The sequence below is a fragment of the Rhodnius prolixus genome, unplaced genomic scaffold (assembly GCF_049639745.1).
Source record: "Rhodnius prolixus isolate KJV_2025 unplaced genomic scaffold, Rpr scaffold_7, whole genome shotgun sequence".
Classification (NCBI taxonomy): domain Eukaryota; kingdom Metazoa; phylum Arthropoda; class Insecta; order Hemiptera; family Reduviidae; genus Rhodnius; species Rhodnius prolixus.
Window position 1 is genome coordinate 11,655,254 of NW_027411582.1, and position 16,849 is coordinate 11,672,102.

At 31.4% G+C, this 16,849-nt stretch overlaps 1 protein-coding gene across 4 annotated transcripts in view; it reads right to left on the reverse strand.

Moving 5' to 3' along the window:
* Nucleotides 1-16,848, reverse strand: part of mfrn (mitochondrial iron transporter mitoferrin) — a 36,799-nt gene extending 19,951 nt beyond the window's left edge. For 2 of the 4 annotated variants that reach the window (XM_074114078.1, XM_074114079.1), the window contains exons 1-2: nucleotides 16,141-16,848; nucleotides 9,896-10,109 (exon numbers count right to left, since the gene is read on the reverse strand). In XM_074114078.1, coding sequence (XP_073970179.1) covers nucleotides 9,896-10,109; nucleotides 16,141-16,257 — 331 coding nt within the window. In that variant the 5' untranslated portion in view covers nucleotides 16,258-16,848. Of the gene's footprint in view, nucleotides 1-9,895; nucleotides 10,110-12,981; nucleotides 14,086-15,434; nucleotides 15,622-16,140 lie in introns of those variants that run through there. The other 2 variants (XM_074114081.1, XM_074114080.1) reach the window with 2 other exon arrangements.
* Between the last annotated feature and the right edge of the window lies 1 nt (nucleotide 16,849).

Genomic DNA, 16,849 nt, shown 5'->3' on the forward strand with positions numbered 1-16,849 from the left:
TCCTTATAGAAACGCATTAGTGTTTTATGCTAAGATTGGCAACAAATAGCATAAATTAGAACTGAAATTACAAATTATTTTTCAGCTCCATTACAATAATGTGTAATTATCCAATCGGTACTTTTTAAGATATAAAATTTACACTGTAGATGTCCACTGAGCATACAAATTTGGGGGAAAAAATAGGACTGTTTGTTTGGGAGAAAACTAAAAAAATAAAATAAAGAAGAAAAATAATTCGATAGTGGCACTTCGGAATGGTAGGTTTTTATTGAAAGCTTATAACCCAGCTTCTATGTGGCATAGAATAGAAACATTAAATTTGAGAAATGCCTCAAGACTGCACAAAATTTTCCGTTTTTTCCCTGCACAATGTTAATTCCGTATTTTGAACAACTTAATAACAAACCCTCAACATTTTAAAATTCTATTTATTTGAACAATGGTTGCCTCAAATCCATAATAGAAAATTTGAAAAGGTAAGATTAAGGTAGCAATTTTATTTTCACCCAAGACTTCTTAAACGAAGCATTGGGTTCATCAACTGTTTGAAGCACTTGTACATTCCTATCCGATTACGTAATAATATTTAAAGAAAGGGCGACCATTTCCAAAAGGAACAAGAACCGGACTATCTCAAGGGCACACCATATATCATCATGGTACATCTACGAATAGAACTACAAAATAATTTAGGCAGAGATAAATTATATTACGACATAATTGACTGTATTAAAGATATTTGTAAGAAAAAGAAAGAAAATACACAATTCGCTTTTTCCTTACGTTATTTTTAGCTCAATGAATGCGACAAGTTTTGTTAAAATCTGTCAACTGAAACTAATTCCTACGATTTTCTTTAACTTACTAAACTAATATTTATATAACTTCATAGCTTTTGGGAAGACAAAATATTGCCAATTTCAGTAATTCATTATTATTATGTTTTGCCAAGCTTCTGACCTATGGACTACATCATCTTCAGGGCTATGGAATAAAAATAAAATAATAATGACTGAAATTGGCAATATCCTTTCTTCCATTTAGATGAACCACTCGCCCTAAAAACGAGTGAACAATGCTCTACAATTTATAACTTTTATTTGAAACATTTTGCCTGTAAAATTCGATATGGACACTTTGAGACCCAGAGGCCCATATTCTTAGAAGTTTCATTTCTTTCTGATGCGCCGGCATTTTTTGTTTACACACTATTTGTTAGAATAAAATATGATTGAAATCTTTAGATGTGAAGATAATTTTGAGTAGGGAAATCCGTGAAGGTTTACACAAGATGTTTTGTATTTAATTAAAATACACTTGAATTACTTACAGATAAGTCAATTGAATGAATTTCAAAGGCGAAGGAAAATACGTCATTATTGTTATATAAAAAAATTTGTTTATCTTTTATCATGCTCCCAATTAACGTTTTAATGACGCCATTACAAGGACCGGGTCATTTAAAAATTAAGATTACTAATTTTGAATCAAAGATAAATTACTTATTTTTTTTTATTTTTAAATAATGTTTATATATTTCAATTATAGATCATTAATTAATTAAAATGAATTAGAATTTCTTATTGCTGCGGTTTATTTTTGTAAATTAAATTTGTTTATCAATTCATGTGTGAAAAATTTAAGTAAGAAAAGTTGAAAACTACAGACTTAATTTCCTAATGGGTGCAACGAACATTTTCCTCTGACTATTCATTGTCTTTCTATCTCATTTTTTCGGGCAACTCCCTTTCTATAGTCTTATCTTCTTGGCAGAACTTCCATTAAATTGTTCTGTTTCCCCTAAACATCAGTGTCAAAAAATATTTGATGTGCCGAGCCCTTTTAAAGTCCAGTATTCTCCTCTTCGTTGGTGAGGGAAACGTTTTTGCTTATCATACCTTTTGGCTTTAGCCTTGACCAGCAGAAGCTAGTGGAATAGACTTGTAAGTCGCATGCTGGCCCTCCAAAGTAACTAATTCTCCAGTTCTAAAGCTTAAGGTGGTACGTGTATTCAGCAATTGATGGATCTTAGCCCAAAGTCAATACAATGGTCTTTCAAGACCAGAAATCGAACTTTAAAAACTATTAACTACTGTTGGACTACCACAGAGTCCAGGGAATAAAGCATTTGTTGATTTTCCATCAAGGACGTTGAGCAAAAGGCAGTTAGTTCCCAAATTTGTGGACATACTTTCTTTAAAGGCACTGTCTGATCCTATCTAAAGATCAGTTTGTAAAAAAAATAATGGCATATGGGCTGAATTATTCACATCAGTTGGTATTCTTTGTGCAATACTCCCTCTAAGCAGTAATAAGAGCAAAAAATAATTACGCCAGTGATGAAAGGCGACTACAGTGGGTCATCTATGACTGCCATATTGTAATTTATCGTGATTGAGTGTGAAGCGTTATAGAAGCAAATAAAATAATACCTAACCAAAGGAAGGTTACAATACAGTTAGAGTAAGGCAAAAAAAACATCTTCATAAAGGAATCTTTGCATGTTATATTAGTAAGGAAGAAAAAATTGGGTCAACATAATTTATATAGAGTCTTTCAATATTGTGTGCCCCTACTGTCGTTTCTATTTAGAAGTAAAATATTTGTCATCGTACAAAATTTATATTGTTTTCAGTTTGTAGTGCAGTTGTCATCAATTAGGTTTTATGTCCATGGCAAATTATTAATTTCAGTGCCCACGTATAAAAATAAATATTTTTAAATATTCAACAAAATGATGGCCTAAATGAAATACATTAGTGATTTTCTGCAATTCTATCAGCAATACTATTGCCAAATCACTGCATCATGCACTATGGCCAAGAGCTCAGTGCACTCGCCTTTTTAATGCAGAGTCATCGTTTTCCTGAAATCGTTTAAAGTTTAATTTCAGGCGAGTAGAGATGGATATACCATCCATCAACTACTAATTCATCAACAGAATTGGATGTAAAGAACAGAAAAGAAAAAGATATTCTCCTAACATTTCTGCGAAATTAGTTTTTAACCAGCAATTAAAAAATGAGACCAATTTTGCAAAAAACTTTTGTCATACATCATTCTTTGATGCAAATTGCTGTTAAGAAAAATCTCTTGATCGATATTAGTGCCAGCTTTCTCACAAAACCTTTAATCAACGATTGTCCAATACCGTATTTTTTTTCTATTATACCAATATTCTATTTTTTTTTTTCATCTCTTATCGATGAGTAAGCAAAATTTGGGTCGAATTTTACGTTGAAAATCTTCAAGAAAAGAAAGATAACGTTTAAAAATTAGGCCAGGCATTTTTACACTGTTTCACAAAACATTTCAGCAACTTTTGATGAATTTCAGAAAATGATAAACCTTATTTTGTGATGGAATGATGTTGATCCATTTACGATGGATTTGTTTCGATGGAAACATTTGCGTTAATTGATCTAATCATTCTATCAGATATTTGGGTATAGATATTTCTCTATTTACTAAACATTTGGTAGTACAGCTATGTATCTCGACAGGGAATTGGAAGGTTTGCTACATGAGCGGTGAACGCGCTAGATTAAGACTCTTTTGTGAGTGCAATCATGTGCTACCGCTGCCTTGTTAATTGAATATTTGGTTTATACATATTTGGTTAGACAGATGTGAAAATTAAAACTTTAACATCTACACCTAATTTCAGTTTTCTGTTATATTATTGCCCAGTAACTGAACAATGTTTCTTTGAAGGTTCCAGGAAACAGATTTGTCTCTTAAAAAATCGTAGAATCACACCGCCTCCGCAAATCCAAATAACTATACTTTGCATAACCAGTTTTTGCATTATAGCATGAAACGCCACGGCTCTGTATTGTTTTCTTCTGTTCATCAAGAATTATTTTAATCTTTTCTCTAAATGCTGTGACGTCTCACCGGTATACGTGACTGTACAGTCGTAGTTAATCTTTTATTTTAAATTAGTCTGTTTCAAGTGTAGTAGCCACTGGTCACGAATATAAGGACTATGAATTTTTAACAATTGCCGTGACATCCTTCAGGTAAGCAAGCAATAGATGAATAACCTTTTTTATTCGGCCTGGCAAGATGTAGTCTTATGTTTTTTATTAATTAATTAATTTATTTATTTATTTTATTGTGCATTGTCACTGGATGATGCCCATATACTTCTGTTTGCTTTTACCGCGATTGTAAGTAAATAACCTTGTGGAAATCGAAGGGTTTGTAGAGGAGGATTACTGATTTATCAGAGTGGTCCGGGGAAGTCAGTTGTCAGATCTCACAATTGAAATTGACGTCGAAGCTCCCGCTAAGGCTAGTGCCTCCTGCAGCTTTAATTTCGAAAACTAGAAATGAGTTTCTAATACTTTCTATTATAAAAATGTAACGTAAAAAATTTGTATAACAAATGATTTTAGAAGTTTGACAGTAACATAAGAGGAAAAAAATAAGACGTAAATCAAATAATTTATCCATCATCCCTTAAATAAATTTAGAATCAACTAAAATAGAATATTGATTAGAAAAATTAATAGATATGCAGTTACAAGTATTGCACAATATTACTTTATCATTTGACTTTTTTCTGAGTAAATGCTATGTAATTAAATACAACTGTCACGGACAGAGCCGACTTAAATCAATTACCTTCAAGGATACAATGGTTTTAAGTTCAATGATTGCAATAATTATGTTTCATTTAGTTTCAAATGGGTTGGAATTATGGAGAGCATTTGTACTTCATCTCACTTCTCCGTGATGAAACCAAAATGGATATTACTTTTCGAATGGAAATATGTGCCAATTTGATGAGTAAACATTCACACGAATTAGTCTAAAATTTCTTTCAACCAATTATCACAGATTGGTTGTCTCGTAGATGTAGAAGAGTCGGAACTAATTACGCCTTAGTCCAAAAGTACTAGGGTATGTAATTGAAACTGTCGTAGATTCGCCAGATTAAAAAAAAAAATAATAATAAAAGTAACTTTTAATGAAATGAAATCGTTAAAAATCCCATTTTCAAATAAATTTGAAAAAGAAAAACTCAAAAATATTTTGTGTAAAGTAATGATTTGTATTAAGTGATATTACTCTTTGTAATTTCATCTAAGCATCTTTCAGTGAAGATTAAAATAGTATTTAACAGAGAACTGGCACAAAAAATATAGTTTCAGATATAAGATATAGAGAGATAACGAAAATTTGTAGTAAGAAAAATCTTTATCCCTAAACTGGAGGACTCAGTTTGCAAAAAACAAAGACCACAGTAAGCTATACGCTACCCTAGACATATTAGCAGAAATTAAAGCGAAAAGACTTAGTGGAATCTGGAGCGCATAGATAGGGATTTGGATATAACATGTAAGAAATAAACCAGAAAGAAGAAGTAAATTCGGTAATCCAAGGAATAGGTGGGTTGAGAAAAAGATATTGCTAAACAGAAGGTAGCTAAGTTGAAGGTACATGGTTAAAGGGATAAAAATTTATATCAAAATCTCTAAAAAAAACCTTACAACATTTTTCCAATTCATAGATATTAAATCCTATTTTTAGTGTAACATCAATGTCAAAATACTTTATTTAAAGTAGAGCCGGAGGGTATAATAGATAACCACTTAAAAAAACTAATTTGAATTAAATAATTACGATGAAAGATTTTTAAATAACAATTCGAATAAAATAGCGCTCACCCATTACGATTACTAATTATTATTTGTTTATTTTTATTTTATGTTAATATAACCATTAACGATTTTTTTATAATTCAAAGCATGAAACTCATAAGAAATGCTGATCTAATAGATTGCAAAGTAGAATTAAGTAGCACTCATAACACTCATAAAAGTCAAGAACGGTCATTCACACTAATTTTTTTCAAATTCAACCAACCTACCAAATAAAGATCCTTTATCATGTAATTAAAGTTATGTAATAAATAGAACTGCTAACTAAAAATCTGTAAAATATTTGTCTAGTCAGTCCAGAAATAAAATTTGTAATTATAAATATAATCCATAACTTTTTGTTACTTTGTGTTTTGTGAATATTTTTTTCTAGTTCTTTCTAGGGTTTTTTACGTTATCTTTTATTATCTCTACATATGCAACGTTCCAATTTACTCTGATAATTATCATTGCTATAAAGACATAATACAAAGATTAATCTTAAAAATAAAGTGTAAGGTACACATTTAATGCGTCGAGTATGAACATAAGGTATGTAATAACATACACATTCTGATATGTTAAAATTTAAAGATAATGTACGAATTATTAATAGCTTTGATGATGATATAAGGTCAAAACATTGAAAATAAAAATATAATAATATAACTTAAGTGTCCAGGGAAAATAATAAAGTTTGGTTCTATTAGAGACAAATTAATATTAATTCGCATAATTCTTGAGATGGTTCCATCAATTTAAATACAATGCCGACATTATGCCGGAAAATACGAAGATTTTAAAAGCATTACACTATTTTTTTTCAGTATTTTGCAATGTAGATTCTAATATTTCCGGAACCCATTTCCTATTACCTTAAATGAAATTCTATTCTTAATCGTATTTCTTTAAAATTCAGTTTTGGAAATAATACTTAAAACGTAAACATATTATGATTTCTATCAAAATAATGTATTATTGAGGGACAACATGTGTGTTACTCCTACGGTTAGCTAGCACAGTGTACATTTACATCGGAGATGAGTATTCACAATGTCGATCTGAATGTTTTAATGCTAATACTGGTTATACTATTAAGGAGAACTACTAGTGGCAAAGAAAGTATTGAATTCTTGACAAAATGTCAACAATACACCCTCAAATACGAAATATGTATAAAATAAAAGTCAATAAAAGTTGTATTTTATTTGGGATGCTAACATATCTAATGGCGCAGAAAAATTAATGAACTCAAATAACAAGTTCAGGCGTCAAACGTGCCCAAATATGCTCTTACAAATCCTATCCCTACCTGGGTTCCTACTTGGACATTAGACTCACATGGAACCGACACACTAGATTTAAAAGACAGCAACTAAACAAAAGGTACGGAAAAATAAGACTCATGAATCGGACTTAACTCTAAACTAAGCACGCCCAATCAACTTTTCTTAAACCCCTCTGGATTTATGGATCAAAGCTGTGAGGCTAACTAAACCCCCTTCAATATCTCCCGCTTCCATTTGATCGTATCATAATTCAAGCGATCGTTCATAGAGTTAACCTGAAAAAGGGTATTCATTAAAATGATAGGTCTGGCAAGAAAAGTTTGTGTCTTCACAGGTAAAGACAACCTTCTACATTGTTTAGTAAAGTTCTTCGAAATAAATTTTCATAATTAGGATGTTTCGAAATAGGACAAGACTGTCCGTCTCTCATCAATAAAAGTAAAGTAAAGTAATCGCCTATTTTTTTTTCAAGTGGGGCGGAAGCTCATACTTTACAATAAACAATTGTTTCTAACAAATAAAAATTAGTCATACACGGGATTCGAACTGGCGATCTCCCACTCACAAAGCCACGCACTTGACCACTAGACCAACACTCGTCCCCTGTCATCCAATATCGTATAATTAACAACAACCTCATTACATTCAAATTAGTAAATAGAAAAAGAATTTAACTTTCTCTGGGAAAGCTGCTAAATTAAGTAACCACAAAAACTTATTTTGCTGTCAATAATTGTTACCATTGAATACATCAAAGGCAGATTATGGTTGTCATACTACTTCATTGGTAAGGTACATCATTCAGCATTCTTGAACAAAATAATCTCGCTTGAAACGTTCACAATTACTTCCTGTAGCGGTTTCTTTTGATTTATTTGCACTAGGAATTTTTACTAGACGTTTTAGTTTACGTGAAATGTAACATTACACTGAAATGAGGGTTTAGAACTAAGGTAAGTTGCGGTCTTATAAAATTAAATTCAAAACCCCAAAAAACCATTATCTCTGATAGTTTAAGATAAAATGAAAGGTTTTAGTGGCTTAGATTTAGTTATTTAGTGCCAACTGGTCAGAAATTCTTGATATATGATCAGTGGCCATATTTTGTGTTGATTTGGATTTCTATTTGACTTTCTATTTTAGAACAATGACTTTTAGTTTGAAACTGCTCTAAAACTTGCTTTATCAGTCATTTTACTATTGTGCATGCTCAATCACAATCTAATCAAAGATTTATCACATTACTATCATTCGCCTTTGAAAAGAGGGTATTGCCCTTAACTGTAGGAGTTAGATAGAAGACTATGCAACTATTTGGGTTGTGGTTATCTACAGATATCTTTTAACTCATCATAAAATTATTGGAGTAGAGCAATATGGGACCCAAATAGAAGAGGGTACAGGAGAAGTAAAGCATGGATTTGTCAGTGGAAGATCCCCAGTTCGAAACTTTACGTAGTTACTTTTTATTTATTAGAAAAAATGTTATGTTAGTGCTTCCACCCACGTCCACGACTCCCAAATTGGTAGTTAGTAGTTTAGCTCCGCCAGAAAAAAAAAAAATAGACAACTACTATGAAACTTTTCTATGCAGACCTATTGGAACTTTTGTTAGCAAAGTACCCTTATTAAGGACGAAGAATATGCATATACCTATTCCCTTTGCCTAAAATTAGCGTCGGGAGTCGTTAAAGTACATTTAACTTCTTTAAAAGTTAGTTTGCGGAATATAATCAATAAACACTTGACGTTGGAAATGACGTTTCAATAAAAAGATGTCCTCAAGAAAGAAAATGTCTTCGTTAATGACAGTTTTGTTGAAAGTTGGACAGGTCTACGATTCGTATGAATTGCAGAGACCATATGTTTAATATTAATTTTTATTGCAAATTAACGCAAATCGATCTTAATAAATTACTTGCTTTAAAAAGTTAAAACTATGATAAATTTGCGTTTAACCATTTCAGTACTTTCCCCTACATTTGTCTATGTTGCATAAATTTCTTAGAATATTTATCATTCATATTTTGTTAAAACTAATTAGGTAACGATATCAAAGAGCACGTAATATATATTGTAGTGTACCATCAGCAAAGTAATTCTACAAGGTTAACATAAATCTAAATAATAAAAATTGTAATCATAATTACTGCTTTTATGGTCACAATAATGTAAGACTCGAGTGAAATACTTCTACAACTATGTTCGATTGCATTGTTGCTATAAAACAAAATCGGTACATCCAACAAAATCGTCCGAAGTACAATTATGGGAAAAAAAGAGGAAGGTTATTAAAAAACAAGACTAACCCCAAAACATGGGCCAAGAATAGAGAAGAATGCAGGCCATCTCTGTAAATCCTCAACATTTACGGATAAAAGAAGAAGCGAGTAAGAAAATCAGAATAATAATAATAAAAAAAGGGGAGAGAGAAATAATATAATATGCACAATAATGTAATACAATAGTAAGTCGAAGGTTCAGATGCGCTACCGATACATTTTCTCCTCCTAGAAGTCTCTACAGCTGACCGTACGATAATGGTCAGTGCTGACTATAGCGAGAAAACATTATAATAGTGACTAGCAGGGAAGGGATTAGCTATGAGGTTAGCATACTGGACTCCCACGCGGAGGTCCCGGGTTCGAATCCAGCAGCTGACCCTTAGATTTTTTCTTCCTAGGAGCTTCTTACAGCTCACTGTCCGGTGATGGACAGTGTTGTCTGTAACGAGAGAACACTGTCCGGAGGCCGGCAGTGCACTGGAAAAAGCTCCGGGCGCTAATAACCTCAGCTGTTGATGCGCAAAAAAAAAAAAAAATAGTGACTAGCAGCACCAATTGCCAATAATCACAGATGTTAACGCGCCTTAAATTAAAATAAAAATCAATAGTATTAACATGTAATTTAATGATAAATTAAATTATTAAGAATAGATATTATCTATTAACCAACCGTAGGCCAAAGTGTTGTTGAAATTAAACCTTGCCGTGTATAACTCCTTGAGATATTCATAACTGGAGAAGTATAGAGCATGGGCTGGTCCAGCACCCATCACTACGATCTGCATACCCCTAATCGGCCTCAGCAAGCCTTCTTGAGCCACCATTCTCGCCATCACCTGTCGTATACTGTACGGCGTGGCCGTTGTAAGGCTCTGCATTCTGGTCTGTAACAGATAAATTTACTTTTAGTTACAAGAATATATCTACAATTTATTATTATTATAATTAGGGTTCAATAAAAATCCGTGAATTTTTCATTTTATACTCCAAAAATAGTTTTGTTTACTGATAAGAATCCTCCTCGAAATATTATTCACCCGTTAAGGATATGATGAAGATTCATTTTTTCGGTGTGATGATTTTTGTTCAGCCAAAACAGTGCTTATGTTCTAACTGAATATGAAATAATCGTGCGACTCTAAGTATATGCTCATGGTAAATATCACCCACGCATTTCCATCAATTCCACAACATCGCTCAAACTCCTCATATCTTTTTCTTAGGGTATCAGTTCAGCTGGTTGATTAGAAGCAATTTACTGTTTTGGTTTGTTCGAACGAACAAAATTTATCATTTCTTTTATTTTTATCAGTAGTCACTGGCTTATAAGAAAGTCTCAAAACTTCTGCTAGCGATACTGTATAACCACGTCTTTGAAACAATGAATTGTTTTCAGTATCTCGGTTCTGTAATCTGCGAAAAGTAGCTGGAAGTAGAGGACATATTTTACGCTTAATAAGATACTAAGAAGTCTCATCTTATTATCTTAAAATATTCGTATTATCTTAAAATACGAATTTCCAGGACATCAACTTATCTTTTAACATAAGACTGCAGCGACTTAAATGGCCAAGGCAAGGATGATAATAGGACCAAGAAGAAAATGTATTTAAGTCCTGACGGTGTATGTGAGAGAAAGAGAGACGAAGTCTAATGAATAGATGCATCAGTCCATCAAGTTTTGAAAAACTAAAAGAATTTTGAAGTTTTTTGAAAACCTCCTCTCCTCTTCTTAATTATAAAGAAATAAAAATTAAATTCCAAAAATTGGACTTGATAACAAACCTCATTCATGATAAAAGAAAGTTGTGCATCTTATAGGAGTAGTGATTTACAATCATACAATTTTATCATATTTAGATTAGATTAAAATATATTTTATCTCGAATAATAATGTACCTATTTATCAAGGGGCAGTTTAAATCTGCACAATAATCAATAATATCGTGGTTAGTTCGAGGCTTGCAGCAACATTCGTTAGTCCTATTTAGTGTATTTAAATAGCTTGCAATCTAGATTTCATCTCCAGTAAATTCAATGAAGGGCTAATGAAAGTTTAGTGACAAAACAGAATATTCGATCATACGATTGTAATTATTTTGTTTTAATTTCATAGTGTTTTTTTACAACTTTTTATGTGCTTCGTGAAGCTGAAACTATGGTACGAAATTATCACTTCATAAGCAAGATAAATTTAATAAAGTAATAAAAAGAAATTATCTTTTTATAAGTCGACAGTACACAGTCTCCCACAGGCTAGGAATAATAACAATAATAATCAATTATTGTCACAAGTATCGCAACAGTTGATTTAGTTCAGTAAAAATAAAAGAAAGATCCACAGTGATCCTTAAAACTGCGTACAGATAAACTCTGTTTGCATGACTTGCAAGCACTATGTTCTATATTGCTGGCAGTCATTAAACCGCAATCAGCTGATGTTTGGTTAAGTCTAAGAATTGAAAACGAACAAGTGCTTTCTCAAGAGACTAAGTTACACTTTTCAAAACTTTAAAAGGTTTAATTAGATTTCAAGCGTTAAGAAATGACGCTCTTAACTCTTGACAAATATTGAAATCATAAATAAAAATTTGTCTTATTTGAAGAAATTAAGAAGTGGTAACATTGGTTCACTCGCTGATTAGTTATGGCGGAAAAAAACTCAATAAATATACAAAAATTAAGAATTGTATATGATGACTAACAGTGAGTATACATGTTATTGTGGTTGTCTGCTTGAGCGAAGGGAATCAGGGCTTGCAACATGTATGATGATATACAGAAAATGAACCCTTGCCAGTTCTCAGGTAAGGTTTGTAGGACATGTAAGAATGAGACTAAGATATCCAAGCGTATCTATATACGTACTGGTTCAAAAATAGCACAGAAAATGGTGGATGAAGGATGGTCAGAGACATTAGGTTGAAGTCCTCTTTACTTGCCAGCAAAGAACAAAAAAAAAAGTACAAGAAACCGGGAGCAGCTCACAATAAGACAGATAAATAAAACCTTAGCAATCAATTTCTCAAGGCTGCCTATAATATAATTTTTATGGATAACAATTTTAGAAATGAATAGATTTAATCTTTATTTTGCATTCAGTGTCAGAGTTGAGACAAAATCCTTCGAATCTTTCGCGAAATAAACGAAAAATCTCATGTACTCAACACCTATTCTGTAATTATGCATTTTTAGATTCAAAGTTTCCATTAAAACCAACGACTTAAACCAGAGTTCAATTGCCCTTCAAACCATTTCTTTCCAGAGAAAATTCAAACCTAAAAATATGACAAGCACATTTTAAGCGTTAAGTACTTGAACTCTAATGAAGATAATTTTTAAACCTTGAACATTTTAATACTTCGCTCTTTTACAATAACTGCTTGCTTATGAAAACTATTATATCAACACTATAAATAACAAAAAGTTGTGAATCACAATCTAACTGTGAATCACAATATATCCAACTAGTTCAGTGTCAGATTAATGAGGAAAAGTGACAGTAACTTTCAGAGTTACATAATAGAAGTACATTAAATTTTAAGCCACTGATGACTTTTACTGGGAATACATGAAAATGTTTTTTTTTTTTAAAGTTTGTTAGCTGTTTGCTTGGTTGTTTCAAATAATCACTTTTATGTCGTTGTTTCCATATATTTAAAGTAAAATAAACACGAATCAAAACATATCAATAGTAAAACAATGAATAATGTATAAATATGTTTTGTATTTGGTTGAAATAAATATTTGACAAACCTTCATAGTTTTCTAAAGTTTTGTTATAGAACCACTCATTTCCATATTCTGATGTGCAACCTCTTAACAGACCATCCATTTGAATTTTTTTAAATAGCAAAAATTAACTAGTCTCACTACTATAATTTATTTATAATTTTTGAATTTTAATAAGCAGTTGTGTTTTAATTTTAGCGATATCCATCAATAAACCATTTTCATTTATTGCTTTCAGTTTATTTCTCATTTTGAATGGAGGATATCTACGTAAAAATGAAGTCTTTCAAGTTTAGTTCGACTATAATGTGCTTTATTCAGATTCTGGACATAGTCAGTGTTTCAAGTTTACTTTTACTAAAGGCGAAGAGTTAAATCTATATAACGTCTGAATCTGGTCTTAAATCAGCTCGACGGTTGGCTCTTAAATTAAGGAAATCAAGCAATGATTGCGAAATAATACCTTTGTAAAATTAGCTAAAAGTTTTCGGCAACAAGCCGAGAGCCAAAAATGTAAAGCCTAATTTTTGATAAGATATTTCTTTCCGGATCGAAATGGACAAATTTAAACTAAAAATTAAACCTAAATTATATTCCATTGCGAAATGTTCCAATTCGGCCATAATTAATTCTTCAAATTTTGAGTTCACATCTGAACATCTGGGATCATCATCCCAGTCTACGTGCAGCTGAGGCAATTCGAGTCTAATTTTCAGCGGTTTATTTGCAAAAATGTTTTACAAAATTAGATACTTCTTGTATTAAACTGAAGGATTTGAAGAATTGGGGGAATCTATCTCCAATCGGCTACAGTAACTAACATCTTTACTTAGTACCTGCATCTACATCCAACTACATTTATTCATTTTAATTAGAAAAATTCCATGGTGTGAAGAAACTGCTAAAAAATTGAAATAATCTACATGTTATGACCGATTTTCTATTGTACAGACTTTCATTTGGAGCAAGTATGAGCTCCTTATTTTTTAAGAAAAAAGAAAAGCGTTTTAAAATATTTTCAAAGCTTCAAGAGAATTTCATATGATTTCATTTTTACAAACATTGCCTGCAAACACAGAAACAATATAATGAAATCTGTAGTTGTGACAGAAAATTTCATTCATCGTTTGAAGATTGTAGTGGACAAGCCAAATAAGAACCAGTTTTTGAGACAGAAGACAAGCCGTACTTACAAAGTTCTTTTATGAAATAAACCTAACAAAATCAGTTTTCTAACAGATATTTATCACATAATTAGAAACCTATGCACTAAAACTTCATGAACTAACAGTTAAGAAAGGCATGAATGCGAGTAGTGAACTCTCCATTAAATAAAAAGAAAAGTTTTCGATAATGTCCTATGAAGAGAAATTTGTTGTTTTTAATTGCTCTTAACAGAATCTTTTATCAGTTTTCAAAATTTTCTTGAAAATATTAAGTATTTAGTATCTTGTTTTGACAACGCATCAATTTTTTAAGCCTTTTTTTTTACCGCTTATTAAAATTTATTTAACAATAAACTTTTTTCCAATTGAAATTTGCTTCAGACATTTTGATTGCGTCAGCTATTTCAATTTTCTTCTTACATAATACTAATTGAAAAATTATAAAAATAACAAGTGGAATGTACATATGTACATGAATTAGAATAGTGACTATTTCTGTTTCGAGTGATTTCTTTAAAAATAATCATCAGAAAGATTTTTTTCAAATTGTAATTTAATTTTTCACAACCCTAATGCTCTTCACTTTCCCTTTTTTAAACTAAAAACTAGAATAGAATCAGGAAAGAAAGCCCTAATAAAGAAAGTTGATCAGACATTTCCCGTCCTCAAATATCTTTGCGCCACGGGGAATTCCAAGTCACATACTAATAACATTACACACCTTGTACATTAGAATATGAAAAAAAAAAAAAAAAAAATACTGCTTGAGTTTAGTGAACACACGAAGAGGCGTTAGAGACTAGTGATTGTTTTGTGAATCCCCCCGTGGGTGGGCCTGAGTAACTTGAAGGCAATCTACAGGTTTCTTTAGCTCTTTCATTAAAAGCTGAAGAATAGAATACAATTGAGCCTGCAGAAGATTTGTATATGCTCCAACAAAAACTGCTCAACTGGTTCACCAACTAACACTGACAGAACACACTTTTAGAAATATTAGAGGATATCTAAAGACATCAAATATAAATTAAAACTTTTACCAAAGGTTCAAACAAGACATATGAAATTGTTGAATCTTAGGTTAATGAATTCTGCATAAATGAATCTACATTTCTTTTAAAATCTCATTACCAAGAGAAAATGTAGATCAAGCATGGTTAAGTAGAACTTAATATTGGGAACAATGTTTTTTTTTTTCAGTCTAGGTATTACTTTTCAAAAAACCGAATGCAGTGATCATGATGATCTAACGTAATTTCTCACGTCTATAAACGGACTAGTTCTAAATAATTAGATTAAATGAGACTGACATACTGCTCTGCTATGGTATTTAAATGGCTCTCTTCCAATTTTTAGATCTTAACTGAAAACTATCAAGTATTATCACTACGATTAGCTTCTTCAGATACTTTACACTTATGCTCGTAATATAATTGAACTAAACGATAATAGGGAATTCGTTCACAATCATGCTATTTAATAGTAGACACTTTTTATTGTATAAATTGGAATACTCAAGGTCATCGTACTTCCTTTCTATCAAGGTCAAAATCTTATCTGCTTAAATTTATTTTTAAAGATTAAAAAGCCGTAGCGAAGTGAAGATGATGATAAGAGGAGTGATATGAGTCAGGAACTTTGCGGACAAACTCGATTTCAACTTTACGACTTACTTTTGATCGAAAAAACGAAATAGAAAGAAAATAAAAATGTTACATTATATATGAAACGTACAAAATTTAAATAAGTTAGTCTTTAGTTCTTCAGTAACAAAGCAAAACGTCTAATAGATTTAGGTTGTTTCAATTGGTCACATCCGGAATCACTATTCACAACATTAATTCTTTTAATTTTATTATGAACACTTATTTTGAAAGTTTTACAAACGATAACCTATATAGAAAAACACATCTCATGCACAAAAACGTTTTACAAGTAAACAGAAGACAACCACTTTAAGATGTTCCTTTTTTTTTTAAAAAAAAAAAAAAAAACTAAATAAAGTAAAATAAAGACCTACCTTGACAGAATCCAGTGGGTACATTACACAATGTTCCAATATTCCAGCCATGGCTCCTGCCATCATGTGGCTGGTAACGTTGGAAGTAGGCAAGGTTTCATAGTCTTCAAAGTTCATAATATCTGTGCTTCCACTTGGCTATACAAGATTGTTCTTAGAAAACGTAGAAAAAAATTTGTAGACACCGTTAACAATAAAAACTTTAATAAAACTTCTAACTTAAGGTAGCGAAAAGCCTATAATAGATTGAATTGAAAAGTGGAACAACTGACCTACGATTAAACACCATGCATTTTTTTTCTGAAAGATTTTTTAAGAAAAAAAACCTTACACCATACCGTAACGTAAATTTTTTGAGAAATAATGAAAAACGTGTTAAGTAATGTCAACAAAATAGAAAAACTTGTAAATTAATTTTGATAAAGTAAATGTAGAAAATAACCCATCCCAGCAGTAATCAACATACTCCACTGTCTCTGTGCCAGTGCCAGGAGGTTACTTTTATAATGGCAGCACCAAATTGCAGCATGGCTAACCAACAGTACCTTATCTCAACACCAGATATCACCTCTGAGCGTGCCCTAAACTACTCTTACTTCCGTCTAATTATCATTACACAACGTATAAACAATTCCTCTCCTGCTTTTATGCTCAACGCCTAAAAAAAAATATTACAATTTCGTTTTAAGTATAATAAAATAGCTGCTAA